General features: G+C 46.9%; 1 protein-coding gene across 5 annotated transcripts in view; it reads left to right on the top strand.

Annotated features, from left to right (window-relative positions):
• kcnip3a (Kv channel interacting protein 3a, calsenilin) overlaps window positions 1–25,076 on the top strand; it is a 47,610-nt gene extending 22,534 nt beyond the window's left edge. For 2 of the 5 annotated variants that reach the window (XM_076990320.1, XM_076990321.1), the window contains 7 exons: window positions 16,483–16,607; window positions 20,203–20,272; window positions 20,413–20,483; window positions 21,063–21,170; window positions 22,911–23,015; window positions 23,188–23,250; window positions 23,739–25,076. In XM_076990320.1, coding sequence (XP_076846435.1) covers window positions 16,483–16,607; window positions 20,203–20,272; window positions 20,413–20,483; window positions 21,063–21,170; window positions 22,911–23,015; window positions 23,188–23,250; window positions 23,739–23,786 — 590 coding nt within the window. In that variant the 3' untranslated portion in view covers window positions 23,787–25,076. Of the gene's footprint in view, window positions 1–8,238; window positions 10,795–11,122; window positions 15,487–15,935; window positions 16,608–20,202; window positions 20,273–20,412; window positions 20,484–21,062; window positions 21,171–22,910; window positions 23,016–23,187; window positions 23,251–23,738 lie in introns of those variants that run through there. The other 3 variants (XM_076990323.1, XM_076990325.1, XM_076990324.1) reach the window with 3 other exon arrangements.
• The last annotated feature ends 1,061 nt before the right edge of the window (window positions 25,077–26,137 follow it).

The raw sequence follows: 26,137 nt of genomic DNA, 5'->3' as shown, positions 1-26,137 counted from the left end.
TTGGTGCTATTACACCACAGCTATGTAGCTGATGCTGTGATTTAGCCTTTAATCCCCCGTCAACGCCCCCTCTCTCTGTAAGTGCTTTGAGCACATCTCTAACTGGGTGGGACAGACTGCAATTGAATAAAGAAAAAATAGAGATTTCTGTATTTGACGACAGCAATGAGAGCCGTGAAAAGTACAAACCTGGTGCCATTTTAAAACCGAAAAGCCAGTGATCTAAATAGCTGACTCATAACCTAATAGATTCTGATCTGAGATTGAGCAGTCACATCAAATCAGTTACTAAATCAGCATTTTATAACCTTAAATTAGGGATTTAGGGATTTATGGACTAAATCACACATAGCAAAACTCATCCATGCCTTGATTTCAGGATTGGCTACTGTGATGGCCTTCAAAAGGGACTCCTAGACTCCTAGACAAACCCACAGTTTCAGGTGATTCAGAATTCACCTGCTAAAGTTCTCACTTGAAGCAAAAGATCCCCCAAATCACCCCCAGATCAATGGGAACTAGTCAGTGAATTCTGGTCAAATCTAGGGTGAGCTATTATGGAACCAGGCTCACTGCTACACAATAATAATAATAATCTTAGTAATTTTAAGAGGGCAAAAATAGAACTTAAGCAATAGTCTTTCTGTATTAGATTTGGTTGATTTCATAATTTCAAGTTGGAGGAAAATACAGTAAATGCTTGGAACAATGTTCATTACAGTCCACTAGAGGCCTCCACCTGACCGTGTGAGGACGGAGAGCAGGGTACAGCAGAGATATGTTGTCTAGTGCCTTTAAGTGTAGTTAAAGAAATATCAGTAATTAACATGGGAAACAGAGGGAAAGATAGAACCCCTTTAAACCCGTATAAGCCCTTTTAACCCGTATAAGCCCTGTATAACCCGTTATAACCCCTTATAACCTCTTATAAGCTCAGCTGTCTGCAGGCTTGTCAATTATCTATTGTCTACATGCTTTCTGAAGATTGACTTAATCCGATAACACAAGTGAATAACTTATGACATGATATATTTCCATGGCTTGTATATGTGCATGTATAAAATCTAAACAATTTACTGTAAACTATAAATATTTACTGTAGAATGTAATTATTAATAAATATTAATAAATAAATGTAATAGGCTACCTTCAGGGTATCGTAAGGTTTTCGGTATGTGTGTGCAGAGCCGGAGTGGCTAATCGGGAGATTCCCGATGGGCCGGCTCATGTCAATCTCTAGTTTGGGCGATTGGGAGGGAAAAATAATTTTGGACCGGATTTGGGCATGAAATTCCCGGGCTGAAAAAGGAGCCCACTCCGGCCCTGTGTGTGTGTGACAGGATTTTGGTGTGACAGGATATCAGTGTGACAGTATGACGTCACGGAGACTCCCGGCTTCCTGTGTTTATTATGGACTGTCTCATTAGAGACGGCGTGGTTGTGAACACACACGTTGCAGTGCTTGCTTAGAAGTCGTTTAAGAACTCGATCGGTTATGCCATTAGCAGACTGCCTCGCGCCCCTGGCAGACCTGTCTGCTGACCGGGCACTGCCCCCCTGAGTTCTCCGCACCACCTTAACTGCTGTTCTGTTGCCCCATCAGTCCCTCAGAAGCACGACGGGTCGAACTGTGGGAAAGAACTTATGGCAGTGCAGTCTATAAAGGGCAGTCTATAAAGTCATTTTGGCTCCTACAGGCAGTCTATAAAGGGCAATCCATGTCCTGATTGTGTTTTACCAAAAAATTATTACAAATTCAGTAATTATGTAATTATGCTACATGCAAATTCATGAGGCTTGTGCACCATGTTTTGAAATTGTTGTAACATCATATATTTCCTTCAAATGGTGAAACACGTATGTTGGTGTTTGATCTACAAATAAGGACTGCAAGCTGACTCGGTTTGTGCAATCTGGTAACCTGCTAGCTGTGACGACGGGGTCGTGGCGAAGGATGAGACACGGAATCCTGAGTTATGACTGACGTCACTTTTAATTTTAACAATAATAGCGCTTGTTTGCGCACGGAGAATACTCACATAAACACAGCAACGTGTAGACTTAGACAACGACGAGCACAGGACACTGCGCAAGTGCACATTAAATAGACAAACCACATTAACCCCACGTGATTACCAGACGAGTCACAGGTGAGACAGATTATCACAAGACATAACCATAACCACGTAGTTCCACAGACGCAGACTAGGCACGTGGACAACGTAAACGCCCAAAAGGGAGGGGCCAGGGTCCTCAACGTGACAGACGCCCCCTCCAAGGGCACTACCCATCCCAGGGTGCCAACAGGACCGAGTGCCCCGAACCCACGACGATGGGCGGATCCGTCGAGCTCAGTCCTGCGTCTGGGAGGTGACCGCCCTCGGCGAAGCGTCCGCCACGAACCACCTAGAACCACCTCCCTGGGAAGACCGGGGAAAAGACGTTAGACACATTAAACAGAACAGACACCAATGCACACATGGGTACGTTAACACATAGAGGACCGAGAGGGAAAAAGGGGTTTGGTACACAAACGGGAAGACTTACAAACACTGGCACACACACACACATGAAACAGGCGCCAGGCTGCGCGCCAAGAGGAGAGTGATGAGGGGAGAGAGATCGGGAGCTGCAGCGAACGGTCCTCCCCCTGTTACGCGTTGGTATGCGAACCCGCACACAACGCGTATATTTTTGAATAAGGAAGACCCAAATGCTGATCACAAAATAAACAGCGAACTGAAACCTCCGCCAAAAGGAATGCGGGAAAAGCGCCAAACAAAAACCCTCCGTGAAAGGGACGAACGGATGAGAACTTCGAAACAGAAAGAAAAACCAAAAGATCATGGAATGCTCGACGCGAGAAAATCAAAACAAAAGAAACGCCTGGAGAAGTAGCTGGCTCTCAATCCACAACGGGGAGCAAACGAAAAACCCTTCAAAATACAAACAAAACGGGATAGAGAAATAATAGGGCTGGAAAACTTGAGAATGGCCAGAAGTGGCGAAGAGGTGAGCGAACTCGGAAAATGACAGAAAACAGCGAACAAGGTGAGTACAACGAGGAAACATGAAACGCAAGGAGAGGCAGGCTGAAAGCGCGTGGATACGGCAACAAACAACTCAGCAATGAGACTCTGCAGTCGTCCTCCTTAAGTAGGAAGGCGAACAGCTGCAGGTCATCATTGCTGATTGTGTGTGCGCGAACGTGTTCGTGAACCAACGCTGGTCTGAGCGCAAGCGCTGGTCCGCGAATGAGTGTTGGCTCGTGAGTCCCCTCCTGTGGCGACAGGAGGAGCAGCACCGGGTACAGCCCTGACACCCCCGGCCTTTGCTGCGAAGCCTCCGCCCGGTGCAGCGCGGCTGGCGGACGTGCCAGGTGCAGCGTGGCTGGCGTATGCACCAGGTGCAGCGTGGCTGTCGTACGCACCAGGTGCAGCGCGGCTGGCTTGCGTGCCTGGCAAGCCGCGAGGGAGCTCCTCCACTATGTCCATCTCCTCCTCTGTCCTCTGGCTCCACTCCATGGACTGCTCCGGGCTGCCACCCCAGGAGCAGTCCATCACACTCTTGCCAGAGCGATCGGAGGGTGGACTCCTCCTCGTAGTCCCGGCTGTTCTCTCTGAGGAGGGCGGACTCTCCTCCTCCGTATAGGAGCCCTCGGACGGAGGGTACTCCCCCTCGTCGTACTCCTCCCCGCCTTTCTCCACGGTGGTAGAGGGACCTACGGGCAGAGGGAGGTAGTCCTCTTCCTCGGACTCCTCCTCCTCTTCACCGTAGTCAATGGTGGAGGCGTCGTCTAGCGACGGGGGGTAGTCCTCTCCCTCTCCACCGTAGTCCACCGTGGAAGCATCGTTTAGCGACGGGGGGTAGTCCTCTCCCTCTCCACCGTAGTCCACCATGGAGGCGTCGTTTAGCGACGGGGGGTAGTCCTCTCCTTCTTCCTGCTCCTCCTCAGAGTCCTCCTCCCCAAACTCGCTCTCTGGGGTGGACTTGGTAGCACCAAAGACGCATGAGCCCACCCTCAGAGGCGAGAGGACGCGGGGAGGAGACGGGTGTCTGGCTAGCCAGCCCTTCACTGCCTCCTGGCGGAACACCACCGCCCACTCGGTGCTGGACGTCTCCCGAGTCATCCTCAGCAGGTCGGCGCACTGCGGGTTCCGTTCCAGCTGCTCCGACGTCGGCGTGGCGTTGCAGTGTGGAGGTGAGTCCATCTCCTCCCCAAGCACGCCCTCTGGTGGCGTCCCTGACTCGTAGAACTCCGGAACGCTTACCCATAGGGGCGAGAGTCCCCGTGAAGGCGAGGGGTGCCTTTCTCGCCACGGCTCGGGAATAGCGGTCTCCCGAGCCGCACACAGCAGGTAGGAGCATTCCGGAGTCGGCGGACCTTCGCGGCGTGGGGGAGAGGACGAAGAGCGGTGATGCCGCTTACTGGGCTTCTTCCCCTTCTTCAGCTTTGTTTTGTAGCCTGGCATAGTTGTTGGTGTCTCGGACGGCTCGTCGTTCTGTGACGATGGGGTGTGGCGAAGGATGAGACACGGAATCCTGAGTTACGACTGACATCACTTTTAATTATAACAATAATAGCGCTTGTTTGCGCACGGAGAACACTCACATAAACACAGCAACATGTAGACTTAGACAACGACGAGCACAGGACACTGCGCGAGCGCACATTACAGTTTTTATTGGTTGTTTTGACGCTGCCGTCGACTCAAATTCACATTTTTCAAAATAGTTAACACAGAGACCTAAACAGTGACACGGTGTTCAAAATTACACATTTTGTTTGCAAAAGGCCAAACCTGTGTCAAAACCTTTAAAATATGCAACAAAAGCAAATTTAGCCTTCAAACATCTCACATTTGACACAAGTGTATAAACACCTCCAATCAATCATTACACATTGGGCAACAAAATACAAAATAAAGCACTCATGTGTGAATCAGTGACCGTTGCTTGTCATTGTAGTCTATATGTGACTGTATGTAGTCAAATTTACCCTCTAGCAAAAAAAAGCATCCAGAATCAGATATGCTTTGATGCAAATTTTATTAATTAAATGCTTAATTTTTTTAGACTGTGGCTGACAAATGAAATATTCCAACAGAGAAATACATGGAAATAAAAATAAAATCCATTACTGTGTAAGAAATTATGAAAAAACACAGAATTTTACAGTAAACAACGAAAAACTATAGTAGGTCTATACTATAAGAGTATAAGCGATAGCCACAAGTGATAGTCTTCTGTCTCTTCTAGTCTCCTCTTTCTTGAAGCCTGGGCCACAAGGCCTCATCCACATCGCATTCAATATTCTCTCGTGCAATGCACCGAGGGAAAAATCGTCTAGCATGCCTGATCCATCCTTGACATGCCTCTGCATCTATATCTTGGGCAGGAGCAGTCATTGCATTGAGCAAGGGCATCTGTCCATAGGGTCGGTGATCATATACCTTCCATCTCCATGCACTAAAGAATTCCTCTTTGGGATTTAAAAACGGAGAGTATGGAGGAAGAAATTGTACCATCATCCGACAGTGCACTGCAAACCACTCATTCACAATACGAGAGTGGTGGAACGCCACATTGTCCCAGATAATCCATCAACAGGCCTCGCTCCTGAGGTGGGATCAGGATGTCATAAAGGGCATTCAGGAATGCTATGAGACGCTCAGTGTTGTATGGGCCAATGGAAGGAATATGGCACAGGACGCCATCATTGGAGATGGCAGCACACATAGTTATATTGGCACCCCTCTGCCCTGGAACAGTAATAGTGGCCCTATTCCCAATGAGGTTCCTTCCTCGTCTCCTTACTTTACAAAGATTGAAGCTGGCTTCGTCGACATAAATGAAGATATGATGTGCCCCCTCAGCTTCAAGCTCCATTATTCGCTAGGCAAAATTACAAAGGCAAAATTACAATTATGTCAGTGACTCCAGTTCACTCTACAGTAACTGCATGATATAACAAGGCATACGAGTATAGTACTGTTGTGTTTCCTTACCTCCACATATTGGCATCTGGCCTCCTTCACAGCTTCAGAGTTCCTCTGAAAAGGAACTCTATAGAGCTGTTTCATGGCCATATGATTCCTTCTGAGGATACGGTCAATTGTGGCCTCACTCACAGTATGGATGTTCCTAAATACTCCTTGATCAGCAATCACTGCTGCCTTGATTTCACGCAGCCTAATGGCATTATTTGCCAGAACCATGTTGACAACGGCTGCCTCCTGTTCAGCATTAAAAATTCTCCCTCTACCACCACCGACTGGTAGTCTTTCGATTCTATAAAGAATACATGAAATGTGGACAAAATTACACAAAGTAATGTATATCACTGCAGATACTGTATTTCTGTATATACTGTATAGCAACATTACCTGTTCTCCTGTTGAAAAACTCTAACAATGGATGCAACAGTGTTTCTGTTGAGAACAGGTTGGACTCTCTGTCCAGCTTCTCTCAATGAAAGGCCACGATTTACAACATGATCAATCACAGTTGCCCGAATTTCATCGGTAACTTGAGCCCTTCCAGCTATACCTCTACCTCGCACACGGACTCCTCTTCCTCTGACCACTCTACCTCTTACTCTCACTCTTCCTCTCATCTGCATTAGACCTCCTCGATCCATGCTTGCAAAGAACAACACAGGCCTGCAGACTGATTGCAAATTTAAATATTCTGTGAAGAAGTGTCAACCAGGTGCTTTCAGTGATGTCATAATGATCAGGGAGTGTCTAAGAGCTTGGAGCTTATGGTTTCTGTTCTGTAACCAAAGTTAAACTCCTGAAGTTTGGACTTCTTGAATGACATCTGCGTTAACTGTTTTGCAAAAGGGTGTGAAAACTGTGTTAATCCAATGAGAATGGGTTAACACATTTGCAAGAGGTGTCTTCTGCTCTGCTGAGATGGTGATGAGGAAGACTGAGAGGTTCCCAGTTTCTTCAAACAGGTCAAAGCAATCAATAAAAACTGTAAATAGACAAACCACATTAGCCCCACGTGATTACGAGATGAGTCACAGGTGAGACAGATTATCACAAGACATAACCACCACGGAGATCCACAGACGCAGACGATGCACGTGGACCACGTAAACACACGCCCAAAAGGGAGGGGCCGGGATCCTCAACGTGACACTAGCACTTCAACTTGGGGAACAATATGTCAAAGTGTCTACAACTTCCCCAATGCCAGTAAGATAAACAATTGCTATCATTCCTAAATGGGCGGCGCCTGAAGGGGAGGCGGGGCTAAATGGTTTTAGACTCCCAGGTTATGATTATAAGCGAGTCCTAGGTGTGTTCGTTGTGGAGTTATATGGGGGGGGGGGGGGGGGGGGGGGGGGGTGATGAGTCAGCAGGCTGTCCTGTCTTCCGGCCTGTTAAGAGCTGCCCGTGCTCTAATGGTCTTGCTGAAAGTGGCTTCCACCACTCAGCCTCACCCAGCACACTGCCTGCCTCTCTCCTGACGCCACTCATAAAAGCCGCATCTGCCTGTATCAGCGCTCAATACCACTGCTGTACGGAGACACAGGCGTCAGCGTGGCCGGTTTCGCCATAAACGCCAGCGAACGCAAGTCCTGGGTCTAGGGTCTAGGGTCTAGGGTCCAGGGTCTAGGGTCCAGGGTCTAGGGTCCAGGGTCTAGGGTCTAGGGTCCAGGGTCTAGGGTCCAGGGTGGGAGGGAAGTTTGTAGATCTCTCCTCCTCTTCTCCCCTCTCCTCTCCTCCCCTCCCTTCTTCTTTCCTCTCCTCCTCCTCTCCTCTCTCCTCCTCTTATCTCCTCTTCTCTCCTCCTCCTCTCCTCTCTCATCCTCTACTCCTCGTCTCCTCTTTCCTCCTCTCCTCTCTCCTCCTTTCCTCTCTTCTCTCCTCCTCACCTCCTCTCCTCCTCCTCTTCTCTCCTCCCCTCCCTTCTCCTTTCCTCTCCTCCTCTCCTCTCTCCTCCTCTCCTCTCTTCTCCTCTCCTCCTCCTCCTCTCTTCTCTCTCCTCCTCTTTCATGTGGTCTCAGCAGGGTAGATGAGCAGGAGCAGCTGCTTCACTGGGACTGTTCTCAGATTTTCCACAGAATCCCTGAAACCCTGACCTGTGTGTGTGTGTGTGTGTGTGTGTGTGTGTGTGTGTCTGTGTGTGTCTGTGTGTCTGTGTGTGTCTGTGTGTGTCTGTGTGTGTGTGTGTGTGTGTGTGTGTGTGTCTGTGTGTGTGTGTGTGTGTGTGTGTGTCTGTGTGTGTGTGTGTGTATGTCTGTGTGTGTGTGTGTGTGTGTGTATGCATGTTTGTGTGTGTCTGTGTGTGTGCGCTCGTGTGCGTGTGTGTGCCTGCGCATGTGTGTGCCTGCGCGTGTGTGTTCGTGCTTGTGTGTGTGTCTGTGCGTGTGTGTGCATGTTTGTGTGCGTGTGTGTGTGTGTGCATGTTTGTGTGCGTGTGTGTGTGTGTGTGAGTGCGTGTGTGTGCATGCATGTGTGTGTGTGTGCATGTGTGTGTGTGTGTGTGTGCATGCGTGTGTGTGTGTGTGTGCATGTGTGTGTGTGTGCATGCGTGTGTGCGCGTGTGTTTGTGTGCACGTACACGTGTGTGTGTGTGTGTGTGTGCGTGTGTGTGTGAGAATGAGAGAGAGAGTGTGGAAGAGGTGTGTATGTAGATGAATAGAGGCGAGAACAGAGGAGAGAGGGAAGGGGAAGATGTCCCTGGAATCTGATCCCCTCATACAAATACTCTCTCACTCTCTCTCCGTCTTTCTCTCTATCTTTCCCTCTCTGTCTCTTTCTCCATCTCCCCCTCTCTCTCCCCCCCTCTTTGTCTCTCTCTCCCTCCCTCCCTCTCCCCCTCACTCTACCTATGTTTTTCTCTCTCTCTTTCTTTCTTCCACCCTCCCTCTCTCTTTCAGACTTGGTTTGAAAATGTGACTTTTCTCCAGGTACTTAAATAGAGAGATTACGAGAGACTAGGAGAGATTAGGAGAGAAAATGGAGAGAGAAGACAGAGGCAGAGTGAGAGACGGAGAGACACAAAGAGATAGAAAACAACAGAGAGAAATTGTGGAGAGGCCCTGATGTTTGCGACAGGTTCTGTGAGTGGAATGTAACCCAATCTAGAGGTGAGAAAGGGAGGAGAAGTAAGGGATGGAGAAAAAGAGAAGATGGAGTGGACAGAACGATGAAGGAGAGGATGGAAAATACGAGACGATATGAGACGAGATGAAGAAAAACACTCAGCTTCAGCTCTTGTGGAAGAAAGGGCAATCACCAAGAATTAACAAAGTAGGCGTGTGTGTGTGTGTGTGTGTGTGTGTGTGTGTGTGTGTGTGTGTGTGTGTGTGTGTGGGTTGGAAGGGTGTAGTACAGTAAAGGTTGAAAGGAGAGACAGCAGAGAGAGAGAGAGAGAGAGAGAAGCCTACACTGCTGACAGGGTGGAAATGGAAGAAAAGAGGAGTGGGACTGACCGAAGGAAGAGCCCAGAAGAGGAGGAGGAGGAGAGTGTGTCACATTCATCCCTCCCTCATCCCTCCATCTCTCCTTCCAAAGATCTGCGCCCTCCCAGGACATTCCAGCCAGCCTCCTCGCGGTCCCTGACGGAGATTTAGAGCTGGGTCGGTGAAGGACTCTAGAGTGCGTCTGCGTCGTGAGAGTCCACCCCGGGGCCCCCTGCCGAAGGCGGACGCCGGCGTCGTCTCCCCCAAAGTTCTGCGGTCGTCCTGCGCAAAATGCAGACGTGTACGTCAGGTCTGCGACCCGGGCACGGAGGACCAACGTGAAGTGTCACGAGCGATTCCGTGACTTGTCTTGCGCTTCTGGGACGGTTGTGATGCCATCTTGAGACAGCGTGACGGACTTTGACAGGGACCTGAGGGCACGCTCTGCCCCCGGTGCCGTTTGCCACCACGACCTGCCTGTAACCACCCGTCCTGCTCTCACTGAGGGGAGTCTATCCGTTTCTGTTGACCTAAATGATTTATGTCTGATTTAACAGAAGCTGTAAGTGATTTCCTTAAATTATTCATCGAACTTTGTTCTGTAGATTACCGTATGAAGTAACGGCCGTTCGCACATCAAAAGTGATTGTATGATAACCGTCATTGCTGTCTTGACTGGCTGATGTACAACGATCCCAGCTGTGGATCCTCTTCTGCGTTCTCCATTCGAGCTCCTGAAAGTTCTCCGCACCGTGGAGACGAGAGTCTGGGGGGGGGGGTGCGGCGTGACCGGTGCGACCGCGCTCACTCTGCGTCCTGCCGCGCAGTTTTAAAAGGAGCCCGTCCGTTGTTGACACTTGCAAATAACATTTCCAGCACATGATGGCTTTTACACATCTGGTCTGTGTGAGAGCCGGCCAATCGGAGCCTTTATTTATCTGCGGGAGCTTTCGGGAGGAATGACCTAACATGGAAAGACTGACATCTCCGCTCCTCCGCAAAATAAATGAGGCTGGGCAGGGCTGTGCGTTTTCTCCTGTTCCCTGACGCTCGCCGGGCCCCGTGCGGCTGCTCCATAGAACATCTCCCACTCTTCGGATGAAACGCGCCGCTCCATTCGAGTCAACGTGATCCGGCCGCTTCCGTGCCACCATGCCTCATGCTAGCACGTGCTAGCTCACCGCTGTCCTTCTGAGCCAAAAGAGTTTCCCTCAGTAGGGCCCTCTGCGCCCTTGTGCACTTGCACCAAGTGCCCTAAGCCCTCATCAGTATGATCATACAGGGTATGGAACTGTTCGCCATTGTAGTGGTCATCATTCTGTTCGTGGCCGTCCTCAAGCAGTTCGGCATTCTGGAGCCGATGTCTCTGGAAGGTAAGCCACACGTCTGCACCCTGCACGCCGCCTCCACGTGCACGCCCGCCGCCCCCACGTGCACGCCCGTGGCCCCGGGGCCCTCACCACTGTCACGGCGGGCGACATGCTCGGGTTCATGTCGCACTTCGCAGATGTGCGAATGGAATTTGCGGCGTTTTAAACAGATGACAGACGTGGAAAGAGCCAGAAGAAGAAATTGTAACCACACAACTTCTTACATAGCCTGTGAGAATAATGATGCTAATGGTGACAATGATAATTTCCCTTCTGATATGTTGACAGAAACTTTTTGTTGATGTTGTCTTAATTAGTAGGCCAACCATCAGTAGGCAAGGAGGACCCAGAGCCGCTATTGGTTGAACTCCAGTGACGAGCCTTCTAGAACAGGGATTCACAAAGTTGTTGCTATAGTCATTTCCAAACCAATGAGGATTGAGGAGTTCAGACTGCGTCATGATTTAAGGCTGTCTCTCTTTTCCCACAGGTTTGAACATATTCATGGCACATGTAACAAGGAGAATACATATTCATTCACAAGCTATGTTGTTTCTGTAATATGCAAATATGGGTGGATATTTGTTGAGAAATACGTGTGGATAACTCGACTGCTGTGAGATGGAGCCCTGTTTTAATGTGTGATCTCTGGATAGGGTGTGGAGCTATGTTGGGGCCTCAGATGCCTCTAGACACTCAGAACAGACAACTCCTCCATATGGCATGGGGGTATTGGATAAAAAGACACACACACACACACACACACACACACACACACACACACACACACACACACACCTGTTAAAGAACGTAGTCCTCTGCAATCTGTCTGTCTGCCTGTCTGTCTGTCTGCCTGTCTGTCTGTCTGTCTGTGTCTGAGAGAGAGATTCCAGACCAAACCCAGTGGAGCACTCAGAAAGTGAGAGGGTCCTGTTGTTAATACTGAGGTTTGTAGTGAGCATATCAACTGGATTATGGTGTGTTTGTATTGTAGTGTCTGTACTGTGTAGGAAATCTCCAGGAAAGCGCCGTCTGTTCTCTGAGCGAAACAATTCAAAGCACTTTGAAAAATTTATGCATAAATGACTAGACTACAGCGGTTGAATCTCCCTCCAAAAATATTTCAGTTGAAGGTGTGTTCTTTTTCTCTTTTTCTCTCTCTTTCTGTCTTTCTTTCTTCTCTCATTCTCTCAATTTCTCACCCTCACTCTACTTTTTTCTCACTCTCTCTCATTTTTTCTCACTCTCTGAGCCAAAATTCAGTCTAGCATTACACTTCATTCATTATGGATGTAGTATTGACTGGGTTTGTTTTACTGCCAACTAAATATGGGGTTTTCTGCCCTGACCATTGAGCTCTGAAAGACAATGTCAGTTCCCTCAAAAACCCTCTACACACACACACACACACACACACACATCTCACCCATAACCACACCAAGGTGCTACTGTTGAATTTGATATTTCTTATAGGCCTGCCCTTTAACAGATACATGCGGTCCGCTATCATGGTTTCATCATACCCAAAACCATCGATCGTTTCTTGGTGTCATGGTCTCAGGACGTCTGCAGAGCTCCACCCAGCTCTACGCTGTCTTCCGCCACCCGCCTCTCCACGATGCCCTAATGGTTCGTTGGTCTTATCACGTTTCACGCCCCAGCCCCCCTGGTTTCCAGCACAAGGCTAGGGAACTCCAGCTTTCGGAGGAGATCGATGTAGCTATGAAGGTACCAGGCCGACTGTGGGCTCGAGCTGAAAGAATTGCTTCGCCGCAGAGATGCCCGTCCTCAAGGAAAACATAACGAGCACTTCCTGTGGGCAATTCCACGTGTTCTAATTTTTCCAAAACACGCAGCCAGTGAATTTGTGTATGCCTGACGCACATGTAGGCTTTTTAAAGAAAGGGAAGGGGATCCCAGCATGACGACATGCTGTGGTTGCCATTCGTGCTTGAGTTGGGAGGTTTCTGCAGCCCTCCGCATTAAGCGAACCACCATTTGTACCTGTTTGTTTGCAGTTCTTATTTAAATACTCATGGTGTCCATTAAAATCCCCTGCATTACTCATTTGGTGTGTCATTATACTAATACAAACTAAGTAAACAAACAATTATTAGGCTGCTTAATTATTCATGTGGTACCATGCAGTGCACTGCGTTTCCACTGAAGCATCTGTGTGTGTGTGTGTGTGTGTGTGTGTGTGTGTGTGTGTGTGTGCGCGTGTACTAATTGATGAGGTCTCAGGGTATTTTGGTCTGAGTTAAACTGCTGACTGTGGCTACAGCTAAAAAAAGTCCATCTGAGTAATCCTGTGTCATCATGTCTGATTTGGAGTCACACTTCATTTTCATGTCTGGCTTGTAACGCTTTATTGTCATGTCTGGTTCAGAGTAACGCTTTATTGTCATGTCTGGTTCAGAGTAACGCTTTATTGTCATGTCTAGTTCAGAGTAACGCTTTATTGTCATGTCTAGTTCGGAGTAACGCTTTATTGTCATGTCTAGTTCGGAGTAACACTTTATTGTCATGTCTAGTTCGGAGTAACACTTTATTGTCATGTCTGGTTCAGAGTAACGCTGTATTGTCATGTCTTGTTTGGAGTAACGCTTTATTCTCATGTCTGGTTTGGAGTAACCTTATTTGATTACATTGGGTTTAGAATAACTCTGGTTTAGAGTAACCCTGCATGATCAAATCTGGTTTAGAGTAACCCTCCGTCATCATTTATGTCCAGAGTAACCCAGTGTCATTTCACATGTTCAAAGTATATCCTCCATTATCATGTCTGGTTCTGAGTAACCTTGTCTTGTTCAGAGTAGTCCTGCATCATCACTGTACCACTGTGTCTCAGTGGGCCACTTTATCCAGAACCGCTGAGAACATGTCTGGTGTTGTTTGGGAATGCTGCAGACATATTGGGTGATTTATAAGGGTTGTACGTGTCCTGGGTGATTTATGGTGCTCGCTCTGTTGATCTTAACATTTAGCTGCTTGGCAGAAGCAAAAACACAAATTAGATAAATAATGTAAATCCCCAGAATGCAGTGCAGCTGCACGCTGCCAGGTGATCAGTAGGAATTGTACTCCTCTTTCAGATCAGATTTACGACCATTTCCTGACTGTAAATATATACACTACGCGAGTATGCTGGAGGTTATGAATAACTTTAGATGAAGCATGCACATTTGAGTGGGCTACAAACATATCAGGTTGCTCCTTTTCTGCAGAATCAGAGCAGTCTAAGCTCGTTTTGCTGTGGTTCTGGACGTAATGGATGGAGGTTGGTGTGAGCAGGACCTGAAGGGATATTAATGTTTCCACGTGCTATTTATGTCTTGGAGATTATGTCATTATTCATAACATTTTCCCCCTTATTGTTATGACACTTTCTAAGTGGTGTTGAATGTGTTGTAGCTTTGCAGTGTTCCACTAGATGGCAGTATATCGCTGTGATTTTCGGGTCTAGGACCTTTTGCAGAGACGTTTTTGCTGAGTACCACTGTTCTAATAAGCCAAATGGGGCACATTTTAAGTGGTCTTCTTTAATGCATGCCTCTGATTGGTCAAATTAAAAAGATTTTTTTTCTCTGCAAATTTGTCTCAAATTAAAATCATTACGGGCAAAAAAAAATGACAGAGTGTATGTGTGTGAGTGTATAGAAGGAAGGTTTTGGCTGTTTAAGAGATTTAAGGAGCTCCCGTGATGAGTTATGAGAGGTGTCTGGTGCCTCTTTCCCTTTTAACAACGCTGTTTGAGGAGCTGAGTTAATAGAGTTGGAGTTAGTGGAGTTTAGTTATCAGAGTTACAGGAATTGAGTTACAGGAGTTGAGTTAGTGAAGTTTAGTTATCAGAGTTACAGGAGTTGAGTTAGTGGAGTTTGTGGAGTTAGAGGAGTTTAGTGGCCACCCCAAGATCTACATCAGTGCCTTTCACCGAAGCAGCTCCTCTCTTGTCTGAAGTTGGCCTTAGAGGTCGTAGTCCATGTCTGAGACAGAGATTTTCCTTGATTTGGCACTAAACTGGGACAAATTCATCCCTGGGGAGGCTGTCATAAAAACGGGACTTTGCGGGAATGCTCGAAGAGGCCGTAATTCCCTGGGAGGGTTCTCCCGTATGTGAAAGGTTAATTAGATCACATCGAGAACAGAGGAGTGGTGAGGGAAAGACAGGCAGAGAACGGAGGAGAATGATTCATCTCTCACTCGCCCGTCACATTTGGACATGAGCCTAAAGAAAAGCAGGATCATCATTTCTGGAGTGTTTTACTGGTTTTGGAGCATTTTACCGGTTTTGGAGTGTTTTGCCGTTTTTGACGTTTCTGTTTTCTAAGGTGTGGATCTTTGGTGGATCATGAAACCTGCGTGGTTTTGTTTTTCCAAAGGCATCCTTCATGGAAGCAGTGGAGAAGTATTTACGTGACTCTTGTCAGTTTTCTGGCGTGCCGGTCTGCGTGCTGCCAGAGGTCTGCTTCTGGCTGGTCCGTAGACCCGCCAGGAGAAGCAGGTGAAGCGTGGAAGGTCTTGAGGAGCTGGAGGCTGACGGAGGAGCAGGAGAGACGGGAGGTCAGGGGTCAGGAGGGAGGATGGGTGTGAGGTGGGAGACAGAGGGCCTGCAGACGGTGGGCATCGTTTGCCTAGTGTTTATGTTCCTCAAACTCATGCACTTACTGGGACTTATAGACATCACTGAGACAGGTGAGAGAGAGAGAGAGAGAGAGAGAGAGAGAGAGAGAGAGAGAGAGAGAGAGAGAGAGAGTGGGGGGGTGGAAAACAGAAATTTAAGGAACTCTACAATGTGTATAGTAGATTTTCAGTAGAAAATCACAGTAGTAGTATGGTCTTCCAATATGAATTTGCATATGTGTCTGTTCTAATGAATATGCAAAAACAAACAAAAAAAAGTAATTCAAACTTTCAAACAGTTGCTGAGCACGTGTATGGTGACGCTGCATTTGTTTTGTTGTTTGTTTTGAGCTATTGTTTTGTTTTTGCTAGACTTAACTTGTTTCTCTCTTCCCCCTTTTGTCTTTCTCTATTCTCCTTTATCATCCATATCTATCCCCTTCTCTCACGTTTGTGTGGGTGTGTGTGTGTGTGTGTGTGTGTGTGTGTGTGTGTGTGTGTGTGTGTGTGTGTGTATCTAGACGGTGAGTATGAGCACAGTGAAACCTGTCCGGGTGTTCCTCCCTATCTAGTCCTCTCTGTTGTGCAGTTTACCTCCTCGTCCCCCAGTGCTTTCTGGCCCTGTGTGATTGGTTGCCATAGAGCAGGTTAAGGAGCAGGAGGAAGTGTTTTTATTGGTTGAGAGCTGTTAGACAATTGCATGAGCTTGTACTGATGGCGGTCCATTTGAAGGTGGTTCGGTGTTGCTGTTTACATTGGAATTTAGCTAATTTCCTGTCCACACTCGGTAACCCCTCACATGGAACAAGAAGGTGCTTCCCTTTTCAAATTTCCATCTTTCCCTATCTCTGATTCTCTTTTCTCTCTCTCTTTCTCTCTCTCTCTTCTGCTGTTTTGCTAACTCTTTCTCAACCTCAATGCCCTCTCCTTTCCTCCCTCTCCTGTGACTCTGCCTATCCATTCTGTCCTTTCACCCTGTATCTCCCATGTACTGCCTCCCCGCCCCCAATCCCCCCCCCCTCCCCATGTCTTTTGTCTTCCACGCCTCCGTGTCTCTTTCATCCGTAGACAGCAGTGACAGTGACCTGGAGCTCTCCAGCGTCCGCCACCAGCCCGAAGGCCTTGAACAGCTGCAGTCTCAGACCAAGTTTACCCGGAAGGAGCTGCAGTCTCTCTACAGGGGCTTCAAAAACGTGAGGAACCCACCAGGTTGGGGTGTTGGTCAGGGACGATATCAAGAACACACCGGTCAGGTTGGGGTGTTGGTTAGGGACGATCTCAAGAACACACCGGTTAGGTTGGGGTGTTGGTCAGGGACGATCTCAGGAACACAGCGGTCAGGTTGAGGTGTTGGTCAGGGACAATCTCAAGAACACACCGGTCAGGTTGTGGTTTTGGTCAGGTACGATCTCAGGAACACAGCGGTCAGGTTGAGGTGTTGGTCAGGGACAATCTCAAGAACACACCGGTCAGGTTGGGGTGTTGGTCAGGGATGATCTCAAGAACACACCGGTCAGGTTGGAGTGTTGGTCAGGGACGATCACAGGAACACACCAGGCAGGTTGGGGTGTTGGTCAGGGACAATCTCAGGAACACACCGGTCAGATTGGGGTGTTGGTCAGGGACGATCTCAGGAACGCACTGGTCAGGTTGGGGTGTTGGTCAGGGATGATCTCAGGAACGCACTGGTCAGGTTGGGGTGTTGGTCAGGGACGATCTCAGGAACACACTGGTCAGGTTGGAGTGTTGGTCAGGGATGATCACAGGAACACACCGGTCAGGTTGGGGTGTTGGTCAGGGACGATCACAGGAACACACTGGTTAGGTTGGGGTGTTGGTCAGGGACGATCACAGGAACACACCAGTTAGGTTGGGGTGTTGGTCAGGGACGATCTCAGGAACACACCGGTCAGATTGGGGTGTTGGTCAGGGACGATCTCAGGAACGCACTGGTCAGGTTGGGGTGTTGGTCAGGGATGATCTCAGGAACACACTGGTCAGGTTGGGGTGTTGGTCAGGGACGATCTCAGGAACACACTGGTCAGGTTGGAGTGTTGGTCAGGGATGATCACAGGAACACACCGGTCAGGTTGGGGTGTTGGTCAGGGACGATCACAGGAATACACTGGTTAGGTTGGGGTGTTGGTCAGGGACGATCACAGGAACACACCAGTTAGGTTGGGGTGTTGGTCAGGGACGATCTCAAGAATGCACCGGTCAGGTTGGAGTGTTGGTCAGGGACGATTTCATGAACACACTGGTCAGGTTGGGGTGTTGGTCAGGGACGATCTCATGAACACACTGGTCAGGTTGGGGTGTTGGTCAGGGACGATCTCATGAACACACTGGTCAGGTTGGAGTGTTGGTCAGGGACGATCATAGAAACACAGTGGTCAGGTTGGGGTGTTTGATCAGGGATGATCTCAGGAATACACTGGTCAGGTTGGGGTGTTGGTCAGGGACAATCTTAGGAACACACCGGGCAGATTGGGGTGTTGGTCAGGGACGATCTCATGAATACACTGGTCAGGTTGGTGTGTTGGTCAAGTACGATCTCAGGAACACACTGGTCAGGCTGGAGTGTTGGTCAAGGACAATCACAGGAACACAGTGGTCAGGTTGGGGTTTTGGTCAGGGACGATCTCAGGAACACACTGGTCAGGTTGGAATGTTGGTCAGGGACGATCACAGGAACACAGTGGTCAGGTTGGGGTGTTGGTCAGGGACGATCACAGGAACACAGCGGTCAGGTTGGGGTTTTGGTCAGGGACGATCACAGGAACACACCGGTCAGGTTGGGGTGTTGGTCAGGGACGATCTCAGGAACACACTGGTCAGGTTGGAGTGTTGGTCAGGGACAATCACAGGAACACAGTGGTCAGGTTGGGGTGTTGGTCAGGGATGATCTCAAGAACACACTGGTCAGGTTGGAGTGTTGGTCAGGGACAATCACAGGAACACAGTGGTCAGGTTGGGGTGTTGGTCAGGGATGATCTCAGGAACACACTGGTCAGGTTGGGGTGTTGGTCAGGGACGATCTCAGGAACACACTGGTCAGGTTGGAGTGTTGGTCAGGGACAATCACAGGAACACAGTGGTCAGGTTGGGGTGTTGGTCAGGGATGATCTCAGGAACACACTGGTCAGGTTGGGGTGTTGGTCAGGGACGATCTCAGGAACACACCGGTCAGGTAGGGGTGTTGGTTAGGGACAATCACAGGAACAAACCTGTTAGGCTGAGGTGTTGGTCAGGAACGATCTCAGGAACGCACTGGTCAGGTTGGGGTGTTGGTCATGGATGATCACAGGAACACACTGGTCAGGTTGGGGTGTTGGTCAGGAACAATCTCAGGAACACAGCGGTCAGGTTGGGGTGTTGGTCAGGGACGATCTCATGAACACACTGGTCAGGTTGGTGTGTTGGTCAGGGACGATCTCATGAACACACTGGTCAGGTTGGGGTGTTGGTCAGGGATGATCTCATGAACACACTGGTCAGGTTGGTGTGTTGGTCAGGGATGATCTCAGGAACACACTGGTCAGGTTGGGGTGTTGGTCAGGGACGATCTCAGGAAAACACTGGTCAGGTTGGAGTGTTGGTCAGGGATGATCTCAGGAACACACTGGTCAGGTTGGGGTGTTGGTCAGGGATGATCTCAGGAACACACTGGTCAGGTTGGGGTGTTGGTCAGGGATGATCTCAGGAACACACTGGTCAGGTTGGGGTGTTGGTCAGGGACGATCTCATGAACACACTGGTCAGGTTGGTGTGTTGGTCAGGGACGATCTCATGAACACACTGGTCAGGTTGGAGTGTTGGTCAGGGATGATCTCAGGAACACACTGGTCAGGTTGGGGTGTTGGTCAGGGACGATCTCATGAACACACTGGTCAGGTTGGTGTGTTGGTCAGGGACGATCTCAGGAACACACTGGTCAGGTTGGGGTGTTGGTCAGGGACGATCACAGGAACACAGTGGTCAGGTTGGGGTGTTTGATCAGGGACGATCTCAGGAACACAGCAGTCAGGTTGGGGTGTTGGTTAGGGACAATCTCAGGTACACACCGGTCAGGTTGGGGTGTTTGGTCAGGGACAATCACAGGAACAAACCTGTTAGGCTGAGGTGTTGGTCAGGAACGATCTCAGGAACACACTGGTCAGGTTGGAGTGTGGGTCAGGGACGATCTCAGTAACACACTGGTCAGGTTGGGACTCACTGTCAGGGACAGAGAGACATGTCGTCCAATTAACACCTACTGGACAACAACTGCCGGTCATGGAGGTCCCCTTCATCAATTCTGTGTGAATGCAATACTGGAGTATACACTGTGTCCGTTGCACAGTAGGAGTGTTTTGAATGCAGACATGGAGATGAGTGTTTTATTCAGCATTTCAGTTCAACAATTCCACACTTAATTTGTTTCAAAGATCAAAAGCAAAAATGACTTTAGACTGAAATGGGAACAAATTCAAAACATGGTTTAGTGTATAACAAACGACACCTGGAAGCGTGAGTTTTGAGTTTTCAAGCGTACAGGTCTTTAAAACGTACCATGGAAGGATCACGTCTAAAATTTAGACTTCAAGCTGTAGATGGATGTGAAGATTTGAAGCTTAGGGATTACTGCTTAGCACCTTTGTGCTCAGCAGGGGTTACAGTGGCACAGCTGAGTGTCGACTGTGGTGAGTGGTGTTGAACTGCAGTACTGGTGTAAATGTAGGGCAGTAGCTGCCCGTCTGCAGGTTTAATTAGATCTTTAATGAGTCCCTCTTTCTCCTTCCATTTCAGGAATGCCCGAGTGGGCTGGTCGATGAGGAAACTTTCAAGACAATCTACTCTCAGTTTTTTCCCCAAGGAGGTAATAAAGACCCCATTTCATCGTCTTCGCATATTTATACAATCGGTCGATCAAGCTGATATTACTAAGAGAAGCCAGGTTTGATTTGGTATGAGGAGCACACCACACTTCACTCTGTTGCGCCCTCTGTCTGTTCCCAGATGCCACTACATACGCCCATTTCCTCTTCAATGCATTCGATCTGGACAGAAATGGCTCCATTCGGTTTGAGGTGAACAGCTATGGCATTTCTGAGCTGCACACTCATATTTATCCCTCTCCCCATGCGTTAATGTGCTTTTTATGCTAGTGCTTTGTGATTGGTCTGATAATTGGCTTTTTTCATGGCCAAACTTTGGTCTGATGGATTGTCTTTTAGTGTCAGGACACTAGTTGGTCTGATGGATTTTTAAAATAACAGATTTGGTAATTGATCAATGTCTTTTTGTGGCAGGATTTTGTAATTTGTCTAATGAATGTTTGTCTAATGACAATGGAAGGAATAAATAAGAAGAAAGCACTATATATTTTTAATGACAGGACTTTGTGATTGGTCTGATAATTGGCTTTTTTCATGGCCAAATTTTGGTCTGATGGATTGTCTTTCAGTGTCAGGACACTAGTTGGTCTGATGGATTTTTAAAATAACAGATTTGGTAATTGATCAATGTCTTTTTGTGGCAGGATTTTGTAATTTGTCTAATGAATGTTTGTCTAATGACAATGGAAGGAATAAATAAGAAGAAAGCACTATATATTTTTAATGACAGGACTTTGTGATTGGTCTGATAGATTTCTTTTTTAATGACAGGACTTTGTGATTGGTCTGTCTGTACTCCTGAGAGGTTCTGTGACAGAAAAACTGAACTGGGCCTTCAACCTTTATGACATCAACAAAGATGGATACATTACCAAAGAGGTACATCCAGCCTGTGTTGTTTCTTCTGTATACAGTGAATTTGGACAGTAGTCAGCCCCCTTGTTGCACACTTTATTGTCTTATAGGCATGTCTCACATCGTGGGCATAATTGCCATTTTACTCATCAGTCTACAATTAATAAATGAATTGAAAAACTTTACTCTCACAAAGAATCAAGACCCTTACCCTTAAAAGAGTAGCAGTAATATCAGCTATGAGTCAAACATCTCAAAGCTTTGCACACCTGGATTTGAGCAGTTTAGCCCATTCTTCATAGCGGATTCTCTCAAGCTCTGTCAGATTAGATGGTTCATGTCTACAGTCACGTCCTCAGAATCCTCCACTTGCTTGTTGTCTGGGCTTCGGCCACTTGAGCACATCCAGGTATTTGCCCTGCACGCTCTGGTGTTGTTTGTCTATATGCTTCAGGTCCTTGCTGTATTAAAACATTGAACTGTCACCCCACTCTGAATTTGCGTGTGCTAGGGGGACGGCTTTCTTAAAGTATGTTCCTGTTTTTGGTTGCATTTATTAATTTATTATTGCTACCTGTCTCTCTGTCCATGTTACATGGAAACAAGCCCGTTGCATAATGCTTCCACCACCATGTTTCACCGTAGGATGTAGCTCAGGTGATGTGCAGTACCTGTTTTTTTGTTTGTTTTCCGTTCAGTGGACTCAAGAATGTTGCCAGTATCCTTTAAATGCCGATTAGCAAACTCCAAGTGGACTTTCATGTCTTTTACTCAACAGTAGCTTCTGTCCTGCCACTCGGCCACACTCAGAGTGCTGCAAATGGTCGTCTATCCCAAGAGGGTTTCCCATCACTGCACAGCTGTATTCTTTCATACATCTCTGACCAAACCACTTTTTTGTCTTCATGCCCAGTTTTGCTGAACGTCCAGCTCCGCAAAGGTCCAAAGTTACGCCGAGCTTCTTCCATTTCAAACGGGTCGGGGCCTCTGTGCTCCTGGGAACACTCAACACCTTAGAAAACGTTGTACTCTACACTTATATCGTCTGCATTTGTCAGACGCTCGTATCCAGACCATCTTACGTACAGTTACATCCTTGACCTGATCTATGCCAAAATTTGATCACAGGAATACACAGTGCTAAACGATGTCCAGTCAGTTCAGAGCCCAACAGATGAACAGGAGCTGAGTCCTAGAGACACATCTCAAGGATCATCAAAACAAACAAGACAATGATCTACGTTTGGAGAGCCCTAATAAAGGCTTTAAATGCTGCTGTGAATAAAACATGCCCATACTTGATATTTAATTACCATTTTTATTCTCTTTGTTATTATGGGTGATTAAGTGTAAATTGGTAGGTAAAATGGCAATTACATCCATTCAAAATCAAACACGATAAAGTGTGCAACAGGTTAAGGTGTCTGAATCCGATCCTGAATCCACCGAGCCATTTCTGTGAGCTGACAGACACTGCTGGGTCATTTTCTGTGAGCTGACAGTGTTGGGTCATTTTGGGTCATTTTTTAGGTCTTTTTGAAGATTTCTCTAGCACCTTCGGATGGCTTCCTGAAAAATGTTTACTTGTTTGTTAAACCTTATCATCAGCAACCTCATCTATTCACAGGCCAGAAAATCGACTTTTCTCTTGCGATTTTGGCATTTTTTCTATACAGCCACACTGCCATCTTGTGGAGCTGTCCGAAACAAATATGCCTTATGGTTTTAATAAATCATATTTGTTACATGTTGCTGTGTGTGTAGGAAATGCTGCTGATCATGAAGTCTATCTATGATATGATGGGTAGGTACACCTACCCCACTGTACGAGACGACGCTCCATTTGAACATGTTGAAAAGTTCTTCCAGGTAATATCAATACACACACATATATATGCATATACACACACATACGCATGCACACACACACACACACACACACACATAGATGCATACACACAAATGCACGCACACACACACACATACTTTTCATAAAGCATTACAGTGCAAAGCAACGCAGTGTTTTTCTGCTTTTCTGCAGAAAATGGACAGAAACCGAGATGGTGTGGTGACTATCGAGGAGTTCATTGAGACATGCCAGAAGGTCAGTAAGATTTTGTAATTTGTGTAATGAATGTTTATCAAATGACAATGGAAGGAATAAAGAAAAAGAAAACACTATATGTTTTAATGACGGGACTTTGTGATTGGTCTGATAGATTTCTTTTTTAATGACAGGACTTTTGTGATTGGTCTGATAGATTTCTTTTTTAATGACAGGACTTTTGTGATTGGTCTGATAGATTTCTTTTTTAATGACAGGACTTTTGTGATTGGTCTGATAGATTTCTTTCTTAATGACAGGACTTTTGTGATTGGTCTGATAGATTTCTTTTTTAATGACAGGACTTTTGTGATTGGTCTGATAGATTTCTTTCTTAATGACAGGACTTTTGTGATTGGTCTGATAGATTTCTTTTTTAATGACAGGACTTTTGTGATTGGTCTGATAGATTTCTTTCTTAATGACATACATCTGGACCGGCCATCAGCATCACTGTTACCTTCTTCCTTCCTTGTTATTGATTTTAGGATGACAACATTATGAGCTCCATGCAACTCTTTGAGAATGTGATATAGATTTGCCACCACAGCGAAAATGAAGTCTCCTGATGATCCACGTTCCTCCAAATCCACTCCTCTCCAGTCTGCAGCACACAGCAAACAAGTCCGGAAGCCCCTCCCCCTGCCCCTCCCCCCTGCCCCTCCCCCAATCTAGCGTAGAACATTGCACTGAAGCCTGCGGCACTCTGATAAGACTTGCTTGGATGAGTACATAGGGGCTATTTAGTTTTGGAAACTATCATTTGTATTGCGCAGTGAAAAGATACCGACCAATCAAATGGAGAGAGGGCAGCCATTGGTCCACCAGACCCTGGCTGCTTCACTGACAAACCAATGGAGCTGCTTTGCAAACCACACCCACTTTCCCATCTCCCCAGACCACTGCCAGAGCCCGCCACCTTCAGGAGAAACGGAGTGAAATCAGCCTGCCTTGGCAATGTGTTGTGATCTTCTTGAACAGGAGACATAGAGACTGGGACCCAACATCACCCTGATTATCTCAACCCTTTTCTTTTGCTCCAGTGTATACAGGGAGCTCGTCTACGGACTGTCTCAAAGAGCCTCCAGAGGCAGGAAAGACTTCTAGAACCACAGGGACTCACTAACGACAGTGAAGTAGTAATCACCCAAAACACAGTATGACAAACACAAACCGGAAGGACAAGAACACTGAGTTTAAGCATGCTTATCCAAAAATGTGTGATTTTTTTTTTTGTGGTTTGCCTGCACTGTGACTGACAGAGATTCCCTCGTATTTTGTGGGCCAGTAGGTTTTCCTACAGTCTTACACACAAGACTAAAGGACTCGTACGTGTAGCATAAAATAGTGTAATATGTCATTTCCAGGTCCTGCGCGAGTCTTAATTGCACTAACAGTAGACAAGCGACCGAGAGTGATGTCTCGCATCACTGTTTGTTAACAAGCACTGTTGAAAATATTGTGAATGCTCTTATATCAGACAGATTATGAGAACATGTGCTGTATTCTAAAGAATATGTGTAGCTGTGTGTTTGGTGTTATTGCCTGAAAAATTTGCATTGCAGGAAAATGTGGTTCATTATATATATATATATTTTTTTGTTTTGCCCTTTTCAGTTGATCTTACACATTGGGTATCTCACATGCAAAAGCAAGCACAGTTATGCGAAAGTAAAATTACAATCTACTGTATTCTTCCAATCATAATCTCAAATTCATTATAATTCCTACCATACATGAGCAGATACATACAAATGTAAATGTATTGATATTATTTATTGTGTTTATTTGATAGAGAATAATACGATCTTATGATGATGTAATGAATAAAGAATGCACTTATCTTGTTGTAACACGAGGTTAGCATGCATCACTTTGGATTATGTCACACGAATAATCAGAACACATGTTCTAATTGCATCTTCACTCCAGCAGAGCCTCAGCACTCTAAACATAATTAATAATGTTCTAATATAGTCTTCAGACTAGAGTATGGCCCTCAAGATCAAACATCTAATTCTCAAACAACAACAAAACCGTAAGCGCTCTGTACCTGTATTCTTAGGTACAGCCACTAGATGGAGACATATCTTAACTCACATTGCCGCGTTTTACGCGCTGCTGGAAGTCACGATACATTGCTTTTGGAAAATTAGACGACCCAAGACGCTTCCAGATACCTAATTCATAAAATCAATACAATAAGTTTCAATGTATACCAAAACAATTTGTAGTAGGTATATGTAGACTTCTGTTTGGTTTAGATCTTATAAAACATTTTACAAATGAAGGCTTCGGAAATGAGGACCCCTGAACTGTTGCACTGACCACAGACGCCGTGACAGAACACCGAGACATACTGCAGAGCATGTAAGGGGTCATTGCCCTCAGTCCGCTAAACAGCGAAGCTTTTCCCAGTTGTTGCATCAGTTTATGTTCCATCTAAACGGAAATGCACGAGCTCGCTCTCGCGTTTGACTCACGTGCCCCGAGGCTGCTAATTGTCCTCCTGTGACGTCCACCTACCGCGCGCACATCCGAGTCTGCACTGATAAACAAGTCCTTATCATCAAGAACGTACTTTGATAAGACCTTACCACAGTGCCAATAGCACAGTGGTTTATGGCCACTAATCATACTGGTGCTTCCTTATGGCTAATTCTCTCACTAGCTGTTAAATGAGACTGCTTCGTGAACGCTGACGTCAGTAAATACACCTCTCAGTGTTTATCCAGCCAGTCTTGGCGTCAGCAGTGTGACGAGTCTGAAGGAGAAAAGCTACGAAATTGTACCTTGCATGATGGTCTTATGGCCATTTGTAAAAGCACAGAAAGCATCTGTATTGATGGTGAAGTCAAGCAGTGTTAATAATAAGCTTTAAAAGTAT

Source organism: Brachyhypopomus gauderio, unplaced genomic scaffold (assembly GCF_052324685.1).
Source record: "Brachyhypopomus gauderio isolate BG-103 unplaced genomic scaffold, BGAUD_0.2 sc74, whole genome shotgun sequence".
Classification (NCBI taxonomy): domain Eukaryota; kingdom Metazoa; phylum Chordata; class Actinopteri; order Gymnotiformes; family Hypopomidae; genus Brachyhypopomus; species Brachyhypopomus gauderio.
The sequence above is the reverse complement of the archived record's forward strand: the minus strand, read 5'-3'. Positions and strand labels throughout refer to the sequence as shown.